General features: G+C 48.0%; 10 protein-coding genes across 10 annotated transcripts; 6 read left to right on the top strand and 4 right to left on the bottom strand.

The window, feature by feature from the left end:
* Window positions 1–307: 307 nt before the first annotated feature.
* Window positions 308–4,241, bottom strand: N7520_010448 (uncharacterized protein; the record flags this gene model as incomplete). Its single annotated transcript, XM_057144381.1, has 10 exons — window positions 308–699; window positions 749–852; window positions 906–1,033; window positions 1,092–1,460; window positions 1,518–2,147; window positions 2,199–2,207; window positions 2,271–2,439; window positions 2,492–2,722; window positions 2,773–4,122; window positions 4,174–4,241. The coding sequence occupies 10 exons, from the start codon at window positions 4,239–4,241 to the stop codon at window positions 308–310; spliced, it is 3,450 nt and encodes a 1,149-aa protein (XP_056990135.1).
* A 544-nt stretch (window positions 4,242–4,785) lies between these two features.
* Window positions 4,786–6,201, bottom strand: N7520_010449 (putative mitochondrial carrier protein; the record flags this gene model as incomplete). Its single annotated transcript, XM_057144382.1, has 2 exons — window positions 4,786–5,897; window positions 5,958–6,201. The coding sequence occupies 2 exons, from the start codon at window positions 6,199–6,201 to the stop codon at window positions 4,786–4,788; spliced, it is 1,356 nt and encodes a 451-aa protein (XP_056990136.1).
* A 349-nt stretch (window positions 6,202–6,550) lies between these two features.
* On the top strand, window positions 6,551–8,199 carry N7520_010450 (putative F-box protein (Pof7); the record flags this gene model as incomplete). Its single annotated transcript, XM_057144383.1, has 2 exons — window positions 6,551–6,931; window positions 6,988–8,199. 2 exons carry the CDS (start codon window positions 6,551–6,553, stop codon window positions 8,197–8,199), a joined length of 1,593 nt encoding a protein of 530 aa, XP_056990137.1.
* A 99-nt stretch (window positions 8,200–8,298) lies between these two features.
* N7520_010451 (uncharacterized protein) lies at window positions 8,299–9,642 on the bottom strand (the record flags this gene model as incomplete). Its single annotated transcript, XM_057144384.1, has 1 exon — window positions 8,299–9,642. The coding sequence occupies one exon, from the start codon at window positions 9,640–9,642 to the stop codon at window positions 8,299–8,301; it is 1,344 nt and encodes a 447-aa protein (XP_056990138.1).
* Window positions 9,643–10,528: 886 nt separating this feature from the next.
* Window positions 10,529–12,475, top strand: N7520_010452 (HET domain-containing protein; the record flags this gene model as incomplete). Its single annotated transcript, XM_057144385.1, has 1 exon — window positions 10,529–12,475. One exon carries the CDS (start codon window positions 10,529–10,531, stop codon window positions 12,473–12,475), a length of 1,947 nt encoding a protein of 648 aa, XP_056990139.1.
* Window positions 12,476–13,378: 903 nt separating this feature from the next.
* N7520_010453 (uncharacterized protein) lies at window positions 13,379–14,735 on the top strand (the record flags this gene model as incomplete). Its single annotated transcript, XM_057144386.1, has 3 exons — window positions 13,379–13,496; window positions 13,561–13,716; window positions 13,840–14,735. The coding sequence occupies 3 exons, from the start codon at window positions 13,379–13,381 to the stop codon at window positions 14,733–14,735; spliced, it is 1,170 nt and encodes a 389-aa protein (XP_056990140.1).
* A 24-nt stretch (window positions 14,736–14,759) lies between these two features.
* N7520_010454 (uncharacterized protein) lies at window positions 14,760–15,045 on the top strand (the record flags this gene model as incomplete). Its single annotated transcript, XM_057144387.1, has 2 exons — window positions 14,760–14,871; window positions 14,909–15,045. The coding sequence occupies 2 exons, from the start codon at window positions 14,760–14,762 to the stop codon at window positions 15,043–15,045; spliced, it is 249 nt and encodes an 82-aa protein (XP_056990141.1).
* A 125-nt stretch (window positions 15,046–15,170) lies between these two features.
* On the bottom strand, window positions 15,171–15,635 carry N7520_010455 (uncharacterized protein; the record flags this gene model as incomplete). The annotated part of the gene is made up of 2 exons (XM_057144388.1): window positions 15,171–15,512; window positions 15,615–15,635. The coding sequence occupies 2 exons, from the start codon at window positions 15,633–15,635 to the stop codon at window positions 15,171–15,173; spliced, it is 363 nt and encodes a 120-aa protein (XP_056990142.1).
* Window positions 15,636–17,332: 1,697 nt separating this feature from the next.
* Window positions 17,333–19,095, top strand: N7520_010456 (HAD family hydrolase; the record flags this gene model as incomplete). Its single annotated transcript, XM_057144389.1, has 4 exons — window positions 17,333–18,057; window positions 18,112–18,161; window positions 18,226–18,371; window positions 18,442–19,095. 4 exons carry the CDS (start codon window positions 17,333–17,335, stop codon window positions 19,093–19,095), a joined length of 1,575 nt encoding a protein of 524 aa, XP_056990143.1.
* Window positions 19,096–19,839: 744 nt separating this feature from the next.
* N7520_010457 (uncharacterized protein) lies at window positions 19,840–20,999 on the top strand (the record flags this gene model as incomplete). The annotated part of the gene is made up of 2 exons (XM_057144390.1): window positions 19,840–19,917; window positions 19,980–20,999. The coding sequence occupies 2 exons, from the start codon at window positions 19,840–19,842 to the stop codon at window positions 20,997–20,999; spliced, it is 1,098 nt and encodes a 365-aa protein (XP_056990144.1).
* Window positions 21,000–21,148: the final 149 nt, after the last annotated feature.

The raw sequence follows: 21,148 nt of genomic DNA on the forward strand, positions 1-21,148 counted from the left end.
AAGATGCGGATACGGCTGGAAACGCGTCTGGAATGACCTCGCGAAGAAGTGAGAGGATGGTTGAACAAGAGGAGGAGGTTTGTGTATGAGATTGGGTTTTGTAGTGGCGAAAAGCTTCATTCGATAGTACCTAAAAAGCCTGAGTTATAGTATGAAATCTCGCCATTTCTCTAAGTACCAAGTGTCGAATGATGCTTAACAGCATCACCTCAACCATCTTATTCACCCTTCTCTACACGGCATCTGCCGGTCTGATTCTGAAGACAGTCATCAAGAGATCCATCCATGCAATTTTGATTCACGCTGCTTAGACTGATGCCTGCTGTAGTACTCTTTGCAGCTTCTCCGACTCCTCCCCGTGTTTTGTATGGGCAAACTTATAGTTCTTCCATTCCACCTCCAATATCGAGTTCTTGTCCTCTTGCCTCCTCTTCCAGAAGTCCTCGTCAAACTTGACCCGATGTTGTGTATACCCAAGATACTGGTCAAACCGGTTCCGCAACCTTGTGTTTTCAATTGGCACAAGCGAAGGGATTCGGCTTTTAACAGAGTTCCAACGCATAAGGCTCTTGAAAGGGTTGGATATGAAGTCGGACCATAGACCAGATCCGATTTTGTGAGAATTTGTCACTACTTCTCGTAGCTTTTGGCTAAAGGCCAGTAGGAGAGCCACGGCGATGATGGCAAATGACGCTGGGGCTAGAATGTTTGATTAGCATTGATATTAAATAGAATTGTTAAAACTTACCAGCAATTTCGAACATTACGCCCAAAGGGAGGTTAGCTTGTTCGCCACTCCATTCCCGCGCATTCATTCCGAAGAGGGAGGTAAAAAAAGACAGTGGTAAAAAGCTGAGAAGTTCAGTATTTGTCGAAAATGTTGCTGAATGGATCGAGCCTCATACATTACAGTGAAGATTGTAAAAACCATCAGGGATCTTGACTGGTTTTGCGTCTCTTCTGCCTGCCAGCGCGCCATTTTGGCCTCGTCGACATTTGCCTGTTTCTGCTTAAGGTCGAGTAAAGTTTCCACCTGAAGGGTCAAAGTCAGTGAATGCGAGCTTTTATATCTTCAAGTCACGGCATCTTACTGCTTTTTGGGCGAGATGACTGTTTTCTTTCATCTCACTTAGTTGGGTTCGATACTCGTCGATTCTTAGCTGTGCAGCGTCGAGGAACATCTTTCCACAACCGTCTCGCTCAAAGTACTTCATCATACTCTTGATGACAGCATCCTGCTGATCTAGAAGCTTTATAATAGTCGAAAGCTCGTCTTCAATATCTCGGAGTTCAAGTAGAACGGATAAGTCGTCTCGATTTCGTCGTGCTGCCTGGCGGTCTCGATAATCGCGCTGCGCAGTTGTCATCAACCTGCCCTCAGCGGTTCGATCATGATCAGCCGGTCGGTCGGCGAACCCACGATTACGAAAACGTTTAAATGATTTCGTCACTGACTCCGTCTGTAGATTCGGATTAGTTTCTATTCCATTAACACATGCCGGAAGTCAAGAACATACCAAGATACTGATTGACTCTTCAAAGATTCTCAAAACCTGTAGATCATGATGAAGGGTCCGGTCAAGAAGAACAGTCACGGCATGTAACATAATCAAAGCCGCAAGATCACCAGCCGTCTCAAACCGACGCGCCAAGTCTCCATTCAGCTCGTTATAGATGCTGCTGTGCAGATTTGACTGCTCGAACAGCTTGCCCTCAGATGTTGTGGCTTCTTGATTAGGAAAAAATGTGATAATGGTCTTCTGGTCAACAATCCAGATCCACAGCTGATCAACCATCAATACATTACCATCCATGAACTCTGTTGGCTCCGAGTCTTCGGCATCATCGCTCGCGGCGTCAAGATACTCTCGAAGTTGTTTATCCAAACGGGCCGGTCTGCGTGTACGCTTCCATAACATTTGATCATCATCTCGAGCGACTGTTGATCGTAGATTGGGGTATCCGAACTGGTCCAGAGTGCGTCTGAAATGGATGGGCGGCTCGCAACCCAGATATTGCCAGATTAGTTGTGCTTCTAGACTGGATTTTGCGATTCGAGGCGGGATTGGGCGAGAGCGGCCCTGGCGAAGTCGGTCTTCGACTACTTTGCGACGCTGGATGAGATTGCGATACGTGTCCCAATGAAGCTGAGTTGATGGTTAGTGACGATTGAACTACCCGATATCGTTCAGACTCACATATGGTGTCTGTAGAGAAATTAGCTTTTCATTTTTCTTTGATCACAAATTTGATCTGGAGTAGGAACTCACATAAAGGGCCAGTTGAGGATCTTCAGACGCCCCAGGCTTAGCGCCCTGAGAAACATCCATATGGCGGGCATGAATACACTGTGGCCGGACGAATCGAGCATGCGGCTCTAAATGTCGAGCGCGGTTAAGATTTAGATACCAATTCTTGTCGTTAATGAATTTCCTCAGACTGCGTTACTGTCAGTTATGAATCCTGTGGATGTTATGGAATTTTCCCTTACAAATTTGGCTCTTGGCGATCTTGACAGGCCCGTCGAATAACTTGCGATACCCACCCAGGATGCGTATAAGGGACATGGATCCAAAGTAGCTTCTCTGTGTCGGGTTCGGGTCGATCAAAACGAGGCACGGAACGAGGAATGTCCGGTGCATCTCCAAGTTGATTGATACGATCCCGCGTAGAAGGAGGAATTGCCAAGAACCCGGCACTTTGTGGTGGGGAAGTCGAGCTTCTATGCAGGGTTAGAATAGTATTCCTGAGCATCTTATAAAGAAATCTTACGATACTGGACGAGAACTGCTTCCCTGTGAACTGACGTCGGATGTGTTGCGCTTGTGAGCGCGCAACTGGGTAAGGCCTAGCACTTTCGCAATTGACGATTTCCGCTTCCGTTCCATTGGCGGTGGGGGACTCTCGCTTGAAGGACGATCGCGATCAAAGTATCCATCGCCTCCTGCTTCTGTGATATGAATTGTTGGTGAGAGGTGCTCCGGTACCATGAAGCTGCGGCTTTCTCGCACGGGAGGTCGGGAAGGTCTGGGATCAATAATGTGCTCTATTTCCTGCTGCTCTTCTTTTATTTCTGGATGTTCGTGGTGCTCTGGTTCTGGCACGGGGTGTGAAAAAGAATTGCGGCTGTCAAAGCTGCTTAGAGAAGAATCATCTAGCCCACGAGGCTGAATGCGCTTCAAGCGCTCTCGGAGGCATGCGCCAGGTCCCCGAATAAGGTATTCTTCTAAAGACACACGAGTTGACCAGAGCTTCAGCGGTGTCTCATCACTGACGCCTAGAGCAGCATCTTCGAAGAATCCGTTGATCTGAACAATTACGCTCTGTTCAACATTCAACGGAGTGTCTTGATGACCTGAAAGTTCAACAGCTACATTGACTGCATCGGCTAGCTCGATCAGAAAAGCGTCTCGAAATGATTCCAGGCCCTGGAAGCTTGCTGTTCCGACATGATCTGTAGCCATAGGTCTCTCACTTTCGTGCTCGATGCCCAACAAGCCCGATCGGATGGATGTGATGGGTGCATGGAACTCCATGGTAGTTCCAAGCTCTACATCCAATACAGTCAGAGTTGAGTCAATGGTCTCAAGAAAAGACCAGACTTTCATATCCGCTGATAGTACTTTGAACTGATTAGAAAGATGCCATAACTTCTCCTGTCGAGGCCGAAACTGCTCTCTAAGGGACACGGGAATTTCCTGCTCAAGATGCAGCAAGTGACGAATACTCGTCACATACTCATCTGCGAACAAATAACTTGAGCCTTGGTGGGGAGTCGCAAAAAACGCGATTCCATAGCAGCTTGTCAGGATAGCCTGATTCGGCTCGGCCCGTGACGCGAGAGCCAAACATGCCTTCGCCACGAGGCCTCCCGTGCTATGACAAATGAAGAATAACGGGCGGCGAGAACTGTGACTTTTTCGTTCGTCTAACAGGAGATTCAACAATCGTTGACCAAGGCCCTCGATCTTGTCATGCTCGTGCAGTTGCCCATAGTTAAACAACATAACCCGTGCCCTGGGCATCCGATGAACCAACTCGGCCCGGAGCCAGGGTGTATCTGAGCCCGGTGCAGTCCATGATTTTTGATGATGCGCTCCAATAGGTGGTATGGCAACAATGCTGTAGACAGGTTAAAATGGCCCCCTGTAAGCGGGGAAAAGGCCCACATACTCCACGTTTGTCTGTGGTTCGGCTTGGATATCAAACCATGGACGTCCCAGCCCGGATGCCGGTAGCATAGCTTGTACTGATTTACTGGAACGGATCGCGCTATGGAAGGAAATGATGTTGAAAGGAGATACCGGGATGGACCCTATTAACAGGGGGACTTTCAGCCTCAACGATCAGATGAACACGCCCCGGCACGCATGCTGTTTCGCCCTATGTCGGCTGTGCCCGCCGATCTCTGAGTCAAAGCACCTGAACACGAGGATGGTCCCTTGATCAAATGTACGAATGTCACGTTTTAGGTCAAGTAGGAGTACTATATGCCCATTACCGTTAGGCTGGCTTACTACAAATTTGCACTTGATAGGGACACGACTAGTACATTAATGTATTTTGCTTTCCAAGATGAGATTATTCCATATAAAAACCCTGATGTACAAATGGGCATTTTCTTCCCAGAAACCACTCCGTATATGCTTCAAACAAAATCAAAAACGATGCTGTCTTTATCGTTCGGCTGATGCGGTATCGAAAATGAACGCCAGAAAGGACAAAAGAGTAGGGAGGGGACGATCGAGACGATCGCATGCATTAATAGTACAAATGAGGGGAGAATTATGGGGTTTCATGCCGGCGTTCATTGACCTCTCGGGCCATGCGCTTCCCCAGTTCGTAGGTAGATATCATGATTGCACAGGCTGGTGCGACCTTAAGGCAGCGTGCTGACCAGCCACGGAAGAGTCCAGGCATGCCCTCTTCACGGAATATGTGAAGAAGGAATTTTGGGAGGGAAAGTTGTTCAGGAACGAGGGCCTTAGGAGCCATGTTAGATCGCTGTGTAGCGGGAATGTGGTCGTCCTTGTGTCTGTAAACCTGCTGGCGCGTCTTTCCGACGTCAAAAGGTGTTGTTACCAATGCGGCGACGGCTCCCGAAGAGGCACCGGCAATGAAGCTGTCCAGGAAGGCAGTAGCACTAGTGGGAGCATCGAGGTCAGCGCCCGACAGATTTGGCGTCTGTTGACGCGCAATCTCCAGATTTAGCTTGACCTTCTCATATCCCCACCAGTAGAGACCAGAAAACGGGACATCGCGCCACATCGTCAGCGACAATCCACGCCAAAGAGAGGTATAACCTTTCGCCTTGGTCATTTGATGTAACCCCTGCAGAGTGGCCTTGAAATGGCCAGCGCCCGTGCCTGGGGTAGCTTGAAGCCGAGTGCGAAACATCTCGATGGGACTGGTGGCGGCAGCAGCCGTTGTTCTCGCGATCGCACCGCCGATGAATGGTGCATAAGCGTCCGGCACAAGCTTTCTTACTGGACTATTATCGTCCATGCGCAGCCAGTCATACCCGGCAAAGTAGATTATATTTGCCGGAATGCCCATCATCAACGTCGCGCTCAGACCTCGCCACAAGGTAGATACACCCTCATTCCGGGCAATCTTTCTTAATCCATCCAATGTTGATGTAAATGTCCGCCGCTGAGTCTCCTCAACAGCACAGTCCAGTGCAGGGTGTGCCGGGTTTCCGATTGCACCAGCCTGGGGGCCTAGCATACACATCTGCGCATTGTCTCCAACCCAAAACACTTCGCGACAGCACGAAGTGATTCCAATATTCGCAGGGAGGTTCTTTAAAGACCGGGTCGTATGTGTGGTGAATTGTGAAGCGCTTGTAACCTGTGATTGTGACTGTAGACGAACTCGTACGACATCGAGAGGGGTGACTGCGACATGTATTAGTTATTTAATTCCGAGGACCCTGGTGATTAAGGTCTGCAACTCACCAAGGAGCCCGGTCAAGATGTTTCCGGCCGACGCAGATGTCATTCGCTGTCCAATGGAGATATCATGATTCGTAGTATGAGCGCTTGTGGGCAGGGCATTGCCCAGCCCTGTTGAAGCTGACATGGGAGTCTCGTCAAATTGGGACGCCCATGACGTCCCCGGTGAGGAGTCGATCTCGTTAACGAATTCGCTACCAGGGGTACCTGGGGTGTGAGTCGCAGTGAAGTCCAACCCGGTCGTCATTCAATCGATAGGCACCGCGTTGAGAAAGTTTGGCGATGAATAGAAGCCTGCGACGCGAGCGGTTGAGGTGAGGAACGAAGCGTCAGTTCCCAGAAGATTTTCGGGGTTTTGCGGGAGGTGGCGAGCGGAGATAAGCTTCCCGGATTCCTCTTTCCCTCTTCTACACACTTCGAAGTTCGAACAAACCCTCCGTTTCAAGATCAATGGCTTCAACTGCAGTTCTTGGATAGTTAACTTTCATTCTTCTCTTGTGCTTCGATCCTTTAGCCCCCGGTGGACCCCTCTGGTGGGCTTATCAATCGCGACCGATCTCCGAGACCGGACGCCCCCCCTTCCCTCCCCTCCCGCCATGGCAGACAATCCGGAGCTCGAATCGTTCCGCCGCAAGTGGCGCGAGGAAGTTGCTGGTCGATCTAAACCCAGAGCTACCCCTCCATCTGTGGCCCGGGACTCGCAACCAACGAGATTTCCACTAAGGCACCATGAGGTGTCTCACCGCAAGGACTTGGAAGAAGAGGGGCCCCCGCCGGGATCTTTTGATCCGGAAGAGCTGGCCCAGCAGGTTGGGGAGCTGACCGTGGAACCAAAGGAAGAGCATGAAGAAGATGGATTTACCAGAACGGATCATCATGAACCTCGCTCAGCCCTGGAGCATTTTGAGCGGGCTGTCGAGAAGGAAGCTGCGGGCAACCTGGGGGATAGCTTGCAGCATTACCGTAGAGCTTACCGGGTGAGTGACAACCTTGATCACTTTACAGACGCGGCTTTATCCTAACAACTGCATAGCTAGACGCAAGTGTAGACAAGTCTTACCGGAACAAGCACTATGCTCATGTGTGGAAAAAGCCCACACAGCCTGCCCCCGGAGCAGATGATGTACCTGCGACGACTGCGGCCCCCGTTGAAATCAAAAACATCCCCACGAATGAGCTGATTGAATCATTCGCCCAATTGCCTATCCCTCAGGCGGAACCGCTCGTCGAAAATTCACCACCACCGCCATGTCCTATTGCAAAGATGCCCTCCGAAGTCATAAGTGAGATTCTGCGATATGTTGCGCTGCAGGATCCGGCCACCTTCGGCCGTGTGGCTTTGGTTTGCAAGCGGCTGGCATATCATTTTGCCCATGAACAACCGATCTGGAAAGCGGTTTGCCAGAGCTCCAAATTTGGATTCGCTGGAATGCATTACGCATTTGCCTGTGATATTCATGGACTTCCAATCTACACTCTGGATGGCTCACGGTACACCCCATTCCCGGAAGGAGTTCCTTTGGAGATACCCAAACCCCTTTCTTCATGGAGTCAAGTATTCCAGTCTTTCCCACGAATTCGGTTCTCTGGAATCTACATCAGTACAGTCAACTACACCCGAGACGGTGCCCAGTCAAGTTACCAGACTGTATCCTGGAATAGTCCCATCCACATTGTGACCTATTACCGCTACCTTCGATTCTACCCTGACGGATCTATCGTTTCCCTGCTTTCAACCACAGAGCCTGTCGACGTGGTGCCACACATTAACAAGGAAAACATGATGGCCGCCCGAGCTACCTCACACAAGCAACATCAGCGGCAGCTTGCGGAGCAGGGTCAGTCACTATCCGGTGCAACCGATCCCGTACCTGCAGCTGCGATGAATGCGCTGAGACATGCCCACCGTGGCCGTTGGTGCCTGACTTCACCCGTTTCTCGCTCGGAAAACTCGCCTGAAGAGCAGAATCCAGCGGCAGGTCTACGTGGGCCCGAGGAATCCTCCGATCCACGAGATATCATTATCGAAACGGAGGGTGTTGAGCCGAAGTATGTCAATATTATGCACTTGAGCTTGCGGTCTCCGTCTGCATCCAAGTCCCACGTGAACCCGTCAAAGAATACTAAACTAGTCTGGCGCGGCTACTGGGGCCACAACACGCTCACTGATGATTGGGGAGAGTTTGGTCTTCGCAACGATCGAGCATTTGTTTTTCGACGCGTGAGAGGCTGGGGCCTCGACTGAGATGATGATTTACGATCCAAGAACAAATATATAAAGGCATAGATATAGCATTGAATGGAGTATTTCAATCACGGACCCAGGGGTTTTGGGAATTGCTTCCTATTCCACAGGTAGCTCGCCGCTGAATATCATGAGTGGAACGCTAAGGCCCAAGTCCGCCGTCGATTCCGGTGGGATATAAGTGCCTCCATTACGTTCAAAGGCCATTATCGTTATCTCGCAATCGGGCATCTTGCCAGTATGTTCTGACCAAAGACGGAAATGAGCTTTGAAAGTATCCTGAATTGCTCCCCATTCATCCTGCGAGTCATCGATTGACTGCATCGCAGTCAATGTCAGACGAAGGGCTTGCTCGATGTCAAAAACCCTGTTTGTCTTTTCATAGAGTTTCTGAAGCGCTTTAGCGATCTTGTGTCGCTGCTGTGTCTTATTATCGCTGTCCAAATTGACAAGCATCCCAACAATGCCTGCTCCCTCAAGAAAGTCTTCATCGATTTCAGGGATGTTTCCTGTTTTCCTGAAATAGTCTTTCACGTGGATTCGCAGATTATGAACGCTTATATCTCTTGCGGAAATCGGGTGGCCTTTTAATGAGCTCTTCGGGGCCAGTTTGACAGCTGCAGTCCCGTAATCAATCGCCTTTTCCAGATCTTCTATGTTTTCTGTGAGCTTATGGCGACGTTCAAATGCACAGGCGAGCTCGTGGACGACATCAAACTTTTTGAGAGTATCATTATGTGCTTCAGATAACTCTTGAAGTGTACTGATGAAGATTTCCAGGTCAGACAGGAGATTTGTCTTCTCAAAACGCTGGTCATGTAACTTGGCGAGAACTTTCAGCATGACAGCTACAAAGGGGTGCTTTTCTGGGATTATGGAGATCGCAGAATTTGTCACATCGATTGCGTCGTCGAGATACTTTGGATTCTTTGTCCGATTATAACCGGCACTGTACAAAGAAGAGAGTATCTTCAAGGTGAAAGCATGGCACTTGCTGCCCTGCTGGACAAGGTTGAGAAGGGGAATTACAATAGCGACGCATTCTTCAATATGTGCTTCTTCTTTTGTCCCGTATCGAAAGCAGAGGGCGCGTTCCAGATTTATGAAGTAAACTTGCGAGTCTTTGATCGAAGATTCCTGGGATCGTCGAATAGTTATCTCCACGGCAGCTCGCGTCACGTCGACAGCTTCTTCCAGATCAGTAGGATTCTTTGGTGTAGAAACTTGGTACCGCTTTTGAAGGGCGGCAGCGAGGATAGTCAGGGCTAAAACTTTCCCGGCTTCGTCTTGGGTAGTGTCATGCGCGGCAGCCCTTGCACAGTCGACAGCGCTGTTGATCTCTATTGGGAGCGACCCGACCTCAAGTGCGTTGAGTTGTTTCAACACTCGCCCAAGGTCCTCCTGCAATGTGGTTCTTTTGGAGTTCGGTGGTGTTAAAGACATGATGTATCAGTTTTAGATGGAATCGAAAAGTCCTCATATGAAGGAACAGGCCAGTAATGACATGTCAAGGATCTGCTTCTGGTGCGCCATTTGTCTTTTGGACCCTGGTTCTTTGACACTGTGATCGACAGTGGAACTTCCCATATGTGAAACGATGGCCCCCATCCTACGTGGCGCACTCTGGGCGTATAAGCAGCCCAAATTTGTTCTACCTAAAGTAAGCCTTGCATATGATGTTGGCGCCAAGCAGCGGGGTTGAGTGAGGCTGAAGATTGAACGATTTTGCCTCAAGAAAAACCGCCACTCTGGAGGATAATCGAGGTTTATTGCTCACTCTTTTTGCATAGAGAGACATCACTTACATTGGCGATGACTCCGATGAGCATGGAAAATGCATTTGATGACTCTGTGGCACGCTGTTCCGTATGTCTAGATCTGAACAGAGACTATCTCCGCCGTCAATGGCGCTCTGTTGGGGGACTTTTTGCAGCGGATGCCCCATACTCTTTGACTCTTAAGCTTCTGGCTGAAAATATATCATCAACTGGTTGTGAAGGATGCGCTTTGCTCTCCCAGGCTGCTGATAGAATCAAAGAAGAGTATGGGCTGGGTTTTAGGAACGCTGTTGTGGAGTTTCTCGAAGATGAGCAACGACCGGGTCTGTCTCTAATACTGACGATGCTCCATCCAGCCCATACGCAATTGGGAGATTTGGAGCAATCACAAGGAAACCCTGACTTGAAAGTAGCTATCCATACTGGACCTAGCAAACAGTCCCCAAACAGGGAATGGGAGTATCGGATATCCTCGCCAGCATATGAGCTTTACCTTCCTTCAGCGGGATCTGAAAGTGAGTGAATTGCAAGCATTGAAATTGACTTAAAGAATGCTGATGACTCAAGCTCTGGATGACGAATCGCATCTCTTATGGAGCAGTATTCTTCGCAGGCCTTCTCGATCCGGAGACACAGGGGGTGAGGCGGCCCTTCAGTTCACGCGTTCAGAGCTAAAGAATTGCCGAGACAATCATCCAGAATGCAACTTGAACGAGGCGGGCTGGGGACTTCCAACCAGGGTTTTGGACCTGGGAGAAACCCAGAATGAATTCACATCAGACATTAAACTATATGTGACGCAGAATGAGACAGAAACATACGTCTGCCTCAGTTACTGCTGGGGCTCTGAAATGGGGTCAAAACCCTTGGAAACAACGGTTGAAAGGCTGCACCGGTTCCAACTGAGTATCTCTTATGAAATACTCCCAAAGACGTTCCAAGATGCTGTTGTTTTCACACGCAAGCTAGGATATCGATTCCTCTGGATTGACTCTCTGTGCATTATTCAAGATGATAGCGAGGATTGGCTCAGGGAAGCGGGACGCATGGCCAGTATATATGAAAATGCGGTCCTGACACTTGCTGCGGCTTCATCTCAAGATACCAAGGGCGGACTGTTTCGCGAATCAACTCCTGGAGTAGCTCTCGGTCATAGCAACCAGGGGAAAATACAACCTGCACTTCGTCGATTCTCAAATCCAGCATTCTTTGAATACGGTCGTCTTCAACCTGTCCGAGAAAGGTCCAGGTCGGAGGAAATCTCTCCACTGATGAAGCGCGCCTGGATCTATCAAGAACGTATGCTTTCTGGTCGAGTCTTGTTCTTCACGCCCCTAGAGCTGGTTTTTGAATGCCGGGTGTCTAATACTACTGAATCTGGCTACCCGTGGATTGATTCTCGACCTAAACATGCATTCACCTCAGTTTACAACCAAAAATGCTCCAAAGATTTACTATTAATGCTTTGGCGCAAAATGGTCACGGAATATACCCAACTCCTGCTCACTCTCAACAAGGACAAGCTGTCTGCCATCGCGGGTATTGCGACAAGGCTTTTCAAACGATTAGATGAAGGGCATTCTATGAGCTACTTTGCGGGCTCCTGGAAAGAAACTTTCATCGAGGATATGCTTTGGGAGCCCTCATCTCGCATTGTTAACAACCCTCCACGAGTCAATGAGTGTATTCCAACCTGGTCCTGGGCTCGAAGCGACCGACCCAAAACCTACAATAAAGGGGATAAAGATATGAAGGCTCTTTGCCAGCTAGAAGAGGCAGCGTGCATGCCTCTTGGTTCCTCGAACAATGTCTTCACGGGAGTTAGTTCGGGCTATGCCGTACTGTCAGGGTACCTACTCCCAGCAAAGATGACGGAAACGGGCATTGTGATCGACAAAAACCCAAGAGTGTGCCATCTCCCAGAAAGGGACTACGACTGGAATACTGATGGGCCGGAGAAGATCAGTGATGGAGATGAGATTTTTATTCTTCCGTTGATGAGCTCGCAGAAAACAGAGCATGAGATTCAGGTTCATGCCCTAGTTCTCCGACGTTGTAGCTCCGACGATGCTTTCAAGCGAATCGGTATTTTTGGATTGCCAATTTCCGCCCACTATCTTGAAGGTCATCAGTACATCTTTGAAGGAACGGACGTGTGTCTAGAGATGTACAGGAAGCTCGTTATGTATGGAAAGTCGCTTCTGGGACAGGATGGCCTATATCAGACTTCGGAGGAGGAAAGGTCAGCGAACCCCCGTTGGCTTTCACCTGAAGCAGAGAATTTGCGAAGCGATTTCTTTATGCAAGCTCAATACCGTCATCTGTGTATGTACGGGCCTAAATCGAAGGAAGATCTCAAAGCCTTCCTCGGCCAAACGCACGTTGACGTGCTGGAGGCTGCGATGAATGATGAGCGGGATAGAGTCGAGGAATGGGAGCGTCGAAATGAGCGAGGCGATGAACAGGAGCACAATAGGACCTTGATAAAGTTATTATGAGGTACCTCAGGGGAAAAACTATACGCCATAGATTGAATTCTCCGCCGTTCCAATAGACGTTCAACAGGCGGATCGTCTAGCCTCCGGTTTCTTCGTTCATTTCAATGTTGTTTAGGTGGTACTTTAGGAGGATTCCTATTGCGACGGCGTCGGGGAAGTAGCGGTCATAGGTATGCTACATATATTCCCATAATTGGTACTTCGAGAGGAGAGAGTAAGGGCTCATATTACTACTTTGGAAGTAGGAATGTATACTTTTATTTATTATTCTGGTTGTTCTCTTTAAGTATAGAGGATCCGTCTATATCCGGTTAGGTCCAGGCCAACCTTGCAAACACGTGCCAAGTCCAGCCTATGACTGGCTTGAGCTTACTAATTCATTAAAGTTCACAATTTAAGATCGACCATGCACGTGGGTAAATATGCCAAGCTTTATTGGTACAAAGGGGATCTCGGATCACGGCAATTTCCATTGATGTATCCTGTGCCTTAATTCTCTGGCTCCCCGATAGAGAAACTGACATCGCTGGTGGAAAATGCGTTGTCCGAGCACTTGCCTAAAAGCAGGATGACCCAGAATCTCCGGGTCACAATGTCACATCATGATCTCTCATTAGCTACAGCGATGTGGAAGTCTCGTAAAAGCAAACTCAAGGTTTTGATCGTACCGTCTAGCGTCCTCCACTATTACGAAGATGCAAGATTAGGAACAGGAACGCCGCTCATTCACAGTATAATTGTTGGATTCTAGAAGCCTGCTAAACCCACTTGCCTTGTCTATATACTACCGACGGCTAATTACTTCCCTTTTGTACTGTCTACCCCCAAACTTCCCATATAAAAAGCGAGCAGGAAACAGTAGAAAGTTGAGACAGAAAATTGTTTGTCTTTACCATATAACACATGCCTTTGATGTCTCGTGTTGTTCTGACCTTGGGTCTAACCCTCGGTGCTGCTGCTGCCCCAAACTCCATCGCTGCGCCCGAGGGTGCCGAGAGCCTCACCCTGGCTCTTCTTGGCGGTAAGTTTTGGTATCTTCGAACAATAGAGACCAAGTCCCGGGGCAAAATTAATAACGGATCTAGATTACGGCTGGACTGGCTGGCAGCCACTTCCTCTGGATTTTTGCAACAATGCCTTTTCAAAGCTCGAGGCCGACGGTGTGGAGATCCCCAAAGCGATTCAGAATGATTGCGATGCTGGTGACCGTTTAGACATCTCCAATGCCACGATCGAGGAGAGTAAGTCTGTTATCATTGAATATTGTTCGAAGAAAAACCCACAGAAAAGCGACGAGGAGAAAGAAGAAAAAAATAGAAACACAAGGAAACGGAAGAATGCACTAACGCTAACGCTCATTATAGCCCGCACGGCTAGCTACATCGAAAAAGTCTGTCTTAAGAAGAATTGTTCGGCCTTTGTCTCTGTCGGCGACAACTTCTACGATAGCGGTGTGGACTTCACATCGGAAGGTATCCAGCGCTTCTACGAGGGCTGGGCTGACATGTACGTCGGCGAGGCCTTTGACAATAAGACCTGGTACCAGGCTCTCGGTAACCACGATGTTGTCGCTGGCCAGGCAGGTGTTGATTTCCAAACCCGTCTTGCGCCCCTGATCGATGACCGTTGGTACTTTGGACACGAGAACCTGCCCTACTATACCTACGACCTGACCGGATCCGACTGGACCGCAACCATGGTGGTTGTGGACTCCGACTGCTTTATCGACAAGTACCAAGAGAACACCTCGGTTTACAACACTGACTATGTGATCTCCTGTCACAAAGAAACTCAGAAGCAGGTGGACTTCTTGCGTGAGTCTTTTGCTAAGTCCGACGCTACCTGGAAGATCTTGCAGATCCACCACGGCTACATGTCCTCCTCGACCAACTACACTGAGCTGGACCCCTTGATGGAAATTGTGCGCGCAAACAATGCCGTCGTCGTTAATGGCCATGATCACTGCTTGGCCCACTACCAGTATGAAGGCACTGAATTTGTTCTCACTGGCGGCGCAGGCTATGCTCAAGCCGGCGACTGCAACTATGGTGTTCCTCTCGGTGACTACGCCAAGTGGCTCGGTGCCGATGCCAATCAGGCTGCCAACGGCTTTGTGACTCTTGATATCAACAGCAGCGCCTTGAACTTTGAGTACTACGCCCGGGATATGCGCATGAAAGGTGACGACTACTACGTTGTCAAGGACGACATGAAGCCCTCATATACCTTTGCTGTTACAAAGCACGCGACCAAGGCCTAGGTGCTGCGTTCAAAACAGAAGATCATGTATCGCTATCGTATGCAAGTCCGCATGAAATGCAAGTACTCGTTCGAGGCAGCGGAAACCATGAAGAAGATGCAGATGCAGCAGGTGCAGGCCATTCAAGCAAAAGATGGTAAGACTGTCTCGGAACAAGGTGAATGATTCTATAGCACTTGAGGGTGGTGACGCGACATATGGACTGGAAGTGTCCTACGTCTTACTAGCACACAAGATACATCAACCTTGGAATGAGGCACCTAAGCACAAGGGAGGAGAAATTTGTACTGCGACAGCATCGGGGAACTAGCGGTCATAGGTGTATTTTATATATTTCAATAATTGGTACTTAGAGAGGAGAGAGTATACTCAAAATCGTGCTGACCTATATAAAAGTAATAGATAAGGACCACCGTCCCTAAAACTCAAATAAACCTAGACACACTCCACCATCAACCCCTGGACCGTATCATCTAGTTCAAAACACGTTTCCTCATCCGTCACATCAAAGGAGGCAACCGGATCGCCTGCACAGAATGTCTCCGAATATACATATAGGACAGGCGAGGTGGAAGTATCACTGCATAAGCCACTGGACTGGTAGGCTAGAATCGATTTCAGTGGCCAAGTGTCGGTGCCGGTACATTCGCCCTCGTACACTTGGTCGTTAACTGAAATCTCGCCGCTGGAGCAGTTGGCGAAATAATAGGTATTAACGGTGATAGTCTGATAGTCGGTTGCCGTGACCATTGAGATGACGGACAGAAGGGTAAGAGCCTATATAGACTGTTAACGCGTGTGGTATGAAATATAGATAGGGAATGCAAAAGATGAATATTGCTAGGTCAGTGAGAAGTCTTCGGGTAAGATTACACTGACCTTAGAGATAGTAGACTGCATCTTATCTGCGTGTTTGAAGCTGAGTAGCTTATTTGTGGTTGTTCGAGATAAGAGGGAAGTTTTGGTTATTCTGCTGCTTTATCTCTATAGGGAATGAACGCCTTTAAATATGGTAAACCAGAACTAACATTCGATAGCTTGCCTCCAGTCCACAGATATTTTACAAAGAGTCTTCCCCTCAGTAAGAGCTAATGCAAATAAGCAACTCGCAAACACCCTGCTGCATCGGATTACGCGTCTTCTTGTAGTCCGACGGTTAACACTAGTCATTTGCAACGTGCTATATCAGAAAACTCCCTCATTTGCTATTCAGCGTCGCAGGATTGATCCACACCGCTAATGGTTGATCTTATCAAAGGGAGGGGAAAAGGGATAGCTTGATTCTTTATAGGAGCTTTGATGATATCGGCTGACGAGAACGAAGGGCACAGATCGTAAGAGATTTGGTCACAACAAGCTAGTTCATGGCCTACCAACGGAGGCTAAAACCGTGAGTGAAGAAAATTGAGACAAAATAGAAGTATCTAAGACTTTAAGGGAGACAGAGTTAATGTTAGTAGGGCACCTGGGGGAGTTGCACGAGCTGTGAGAAAGACATGTCCCAAAGGGGTAACCAGTGAGGTCTTTCACAATGAGCTAAAATCTCACGTATCTGCCAAGAATCTGCCTGTGGTTATGAATGGGTCCATGCAGAAGAATGCAATATTATAGGTGGACTCATTGCTGATTGGCCGAGTGCTTGCGAGTGCCAAGTATTTGCGAGCCGAGATGAAATGCGTCGGTAAGCACAGCACGTTGTAGGTCCCGCGGTGTGGGCACCCCCGCACCTGCAGCCGCACCCGCAGCCGCCCCTGCAGCTGCATAAGATGTATGCCGCATTAACTTACTCGGCAAATTTTCTATCAGCTTCCATTCATTGAATTTTGGCATGTAATTTCGTCGTGTGACGCCTGGTTGCAGACTTTCTGGTAGAAATACAGACCTTTTCCGGATGGATGTACGCAGATGGCCTTGGATGCAGGCGAGGCGTGGATACTATGAGCCGCTTGACTGCTTGCGTGGTAAGTGCCGGCGGAAAGATACGCGAGCCCATCCATTTAACTACTATTCGATCAGACTTTATCTGCCGATGCAGGTAGTACCGTAATACGAGAGAAGTTTCTATCGCTACGCGCATTGTTATTATTGCATGCGTTGTCTTCCACTCTTGGCACGAGGAGATTTACGAATGGCGATTCAAGTCAAGAGATCCCAAACTGACTTGAATAAGAGTCTAAGTCTTACTGAAAATACAAGGCTGGGATACACGAATTGATATTCTTCAGAGCTAATGAGATCCTGACTTAAAAGCACTAATAGTACGATGGGCTGCTTATTGAATAAAAAAAATGAATTAGAGGCCTAGTATCTCAACGATATTCCCTTAACGCCATTTATGCTTCACTGCAGCATTACATCCCGTCTGCTGCTTAGTTCAATTGATTAGCGGCAAGAGGAGGGGCATAAATTGCTGATCGGCAACAATGACCTGAATCACTCATAGATGACAATGTCATGAGGTGGACCCTTGATGCAAGCCGATCCTTTCTATAAATTTGGTTTCCCAATGGTTTTACAAACCTTCACAGAGTTTCAGTACTGTGAAAATTACACCAAACATTCTAAGTACGACCTGGAGCGTACTCTCGCCCACAGCCATGAGCTCCTCTCCTTATCGTGTTCTGATCTTCGATATTGGGGATGTTCTCTTCACTTGGTCCCCCTCTACCAAGACAGGGATATCTGGAAAGACCCTGAAATCAATCTTGTCATCAGACATTTGGTGTGAATATGAACAAGGTCGGCTTTCAGAAGCCGACTGCTATGTGAAAGTGGGCGACGCCTATAATCTAGAGGCTTCCGAGGTCAAGGAGGCATTCTCACAGGCTCGCGACTCCTTGAAGGTCGATCATACAATTTTATCTTTCTTACGCAAAATTAAGGACAGCTCAGGATCCAAGCGACGGATCTATGCGATGTCAAATATTTCCAAGCCTGACTACGAAGTGCTGCGCACCAAAATAGCCGACTGGGGTGTTTTTGACCATATATTCGCTTCGGGGGAGGTAGGTATGCGTAAGCCAGATCTTTGTTTTTACAAGCATGTTCTTCAGACTATAGATGTTCGACCAGAAGAAGTCATCTTTGTTGATGACAAGTTGGAGAATGTAATTTCTGCCAAGTCACTGGGAATACGTGCGATACAATTCAAGGATGTCAGAAGTCTTACCCGAACTTTGGGGAACTTATTGGGCAATCCAATTTTGAGGGGAAATAACTTCCTCTCAAGGAATGCCAAGAATATGGACAGTACTACGGATACTGGGGTTCGCATCAAAGATAATTTTGCGCAATTGCTGATTTTGGAGGCAACGCAGAATGAGTACTACCAGGACCTCAAATTAAGACAGAAACAAGCCGGCTGATGTTTCTTTAGAGAATTAGTTGCACTGGAGCATCACAAAAGAAGATGGAAGTTTTTCATTGGTAAGTACATTCAAAGACGCAGATGATGTAAGAAAGAGAGGTTAACCATATATTCGTGTGTCAGGCAAGCCTTTGTTGACGACACAAGAGTTCCCGTTCGATCTTGATACGACCTCGGCTGCATTGATTATCCAAGATCATTCAAACGAGCATATAAACTTCATGCTCGACGACATGCTTGGCTTCATGAGCAGTGAGGGGCTCATAATGGTACGTGCATGTCAGGCAAATTCAATTGACATCGTGGTGCAAGAAACTCTCTCTAATATGTCTCTGAAAGACCTTTTACGACAAATCACGACCACGCATTGATCCAGTGGTCTGCGTGAACGTACTCCGAGCATTCTACAAGTACGGACGTGGGAAGGATCTCCAGCGCACCCAGCAATGGATTCGACAGGTCCTCTACCACCGTGCATATTTGGACGGAACCCGATATTATCCGACAGCAGAGGCCTTCCTCTATTTCCTCGGGCGCTTTCTGGAGACAATATATGGAAAGGAGTTTGAGTTATACCGGGATCTGAAATCTTTGGCTGCAGAGCGCGTCCGTGAACGTATCGGGGCCGATGGGGATCCCTTGTGCCTTGCCATGCGAATACTCGCCGGGAAAATGGCAGGTGTTGAGAATCCGACTGACTCATCGACCCTGCGCTCGATGCAATGCGAGGACGGAGGCTGGGATGCGAGCGTGGTCTACCGATACGGATCCTCGGGGCTCAACATTGGAAATCGCGGGTTGACTACGGCGCTAGCAATCCAAGCGCTTGAGACAAGTGGAGAGAGGTATGCGAAGAGACGGCTGGAGGCCACGGTTGTGCCCAACACTAAGAAGGCAAAGTTGGGTTCGGATGAGGCGAGATTGGAGTACTTCGTGCATGCTAACGCACCTGAGAGCCAAGTGAATTTGATGTCTAGTGGCCTTGAAACGTAGATTCTGACCACTTATTTGCCCGATGCTTCTCCGCATAGCAAAGTCACTTCAGTGCTACCAGGAATATAGATATTTACGGTTATGAATATGATTTCGTTCGTTTTCTTTCTTTTGTTCGTTTTTAATTCCGAAATTGAGACTGGCTGAGATATTCTCCATTTGACATTAGGAATATGGTCGTACTTAGATATATTGGTTTGAAGAATGGAAGGACGGTGCTCGCTCTACGGATTATTATTCATTGATAGAATGAGACATTAGGTTTCCTATACCGGTGTATTGCTAGCGATGAACAGAGAAAAATGATTGTATCAACTAGGAGGGTATCTGGGCACTCTTGGAAACCCTTAATTAATTACAGATGGTATTACGTGGTGTTTTGCATTCCTGCGAAGTACCCATATGGGTCCACGGGTGTTCAGTAGTCCAATAATATACCCCAAACTCTGGCAGTAAATGCAAGCTGCGACTTCGAATCACATCGAATCACATCACAGAAGAGCTATCAGACGCCACATGTGGGACCGAATCTTGCGAGCTCGTGCAGAGGTGACGGCTCACCACCAGAATTTCCAAAACTTAAACTGTATTCTTGGATTCTTCACAGCCTAGTTTTGAAAGATAAGACATTTTGAATCCCATTAATCTATTCCCACAACAGGACCACAGGCTTTTGCCTTCAATCCCCTCTCTTCGAATTTAACAAGGTCCATAGTTTACCGATCTTGCCTGTCACTCCTAAATATGGGCGTCATGTATGACTTCTCAATGTTGGATATTCCTTCGGACATCAAGAGTATGTCATTTCTCTTGGGCTACATGGTAAGCTTCTCATAAATTCTCCAGCGCACGAATAAGATCTAAATTAATGGACCGAAAACCAGGCGATAACAGTGATTCTATTTCGGGTATTCTATAATGTCTACCTGCACCCTTTATCTGCGTTTCCAGGGCCGAAGATCTTTGCAGCATCTTCGATTCCTTTGGCCTTAGCCCAATTGCGTGGTAGGTGTCACAAAGAAATCAAAGCAGCTCATGATAAATACGGCAGTGTTGTGCGCATTGCCCCAAACGAGTTATCATTCACATCAGCAGGGGCATGGAACGATATTTATGCCCGTCGTGAAGGAAAGCCCGCCTTCAAAAAAGACAGGATCTTTTTCAATGACATGCTTGTTGACTCTCAGACATTGACAGTCATGAACGATTTTGATCACGGCCGCATTCGACGGGCCATGGCACCCGGCTTCTCCCCACGATCCATGCTCCTTCACGAATCAATCATAGAACGGAATGTGGAACTTTTCATTACACAAATTGAAAAGAAATGCAAGGAAAAATCTGCAATTGACCTGAGAATGTGGTACAACTACACAACCTTTGACCTAATTGGGGACCTGGCATTTGGCGAAACGTTCGGATGCCTGGAGAACTCGGAATATCACGAGTGGGTTGCATTTGTACTTGATTATTTCTTCGCTGCGACATTATTGCAAGTCGTGCATCGATTCTATCCTTTGAACAAAGTCTTGGCCTTGCTTCTACCCGCTTCTCTGCTGGAGAAGATAGACAAGCACAACCAGATGTCTGTGGAGAAAGTTCGTGGCCGTTTACGTAAAGGTACGGATCGCCCTGACTTTGTTCACTACATGATGAAAGCCACAGAAAGCAAATCAATTACCGTGAAAGAGGTTGAGACACAGGCAAGCATTTTTATCCTCGCTGGTAGTGAGACCACGTCGGTGGCACTGGCATTTGCGACATGGTTCCTTCTGAGTAAGCCAGAGCTCTTGAAAAAACTGTGTGATGAAGTGCGCGGCAACTTTGCCAACGAAGGAGATATTGATTTGTTATCTATCAACCGACTGTTGTATAGACTTCCGCAAAGCCCAACTTGGGCCTAAGAACTCGGCCCAAAGCCCAACCCGGACCCAACCCGGACCCAACGCTGGGCCCCCAGTAAAACCCAACTTAGCCCAACTTAGCCCAACTTTTGCATAATTCTTGTCATAACTCTGCTCAGTCATCAAGATAATATACCGTTCTTTACACA

This window comes from Penicillium odoratum (assembly GCF_028828045.1).
Source record: "Penicillium odoratum strain IBT 22623 chromosome Unknown utg000008l_segment0_segment0, whole genome shotgun sequence".
Lineage (NCBI taxonomy): Eukaryota > Fungi > Ascomycota > Eurotiomycetes > Eurotiales > Aspergillaceae > Penicillium > Penicillium odoratum.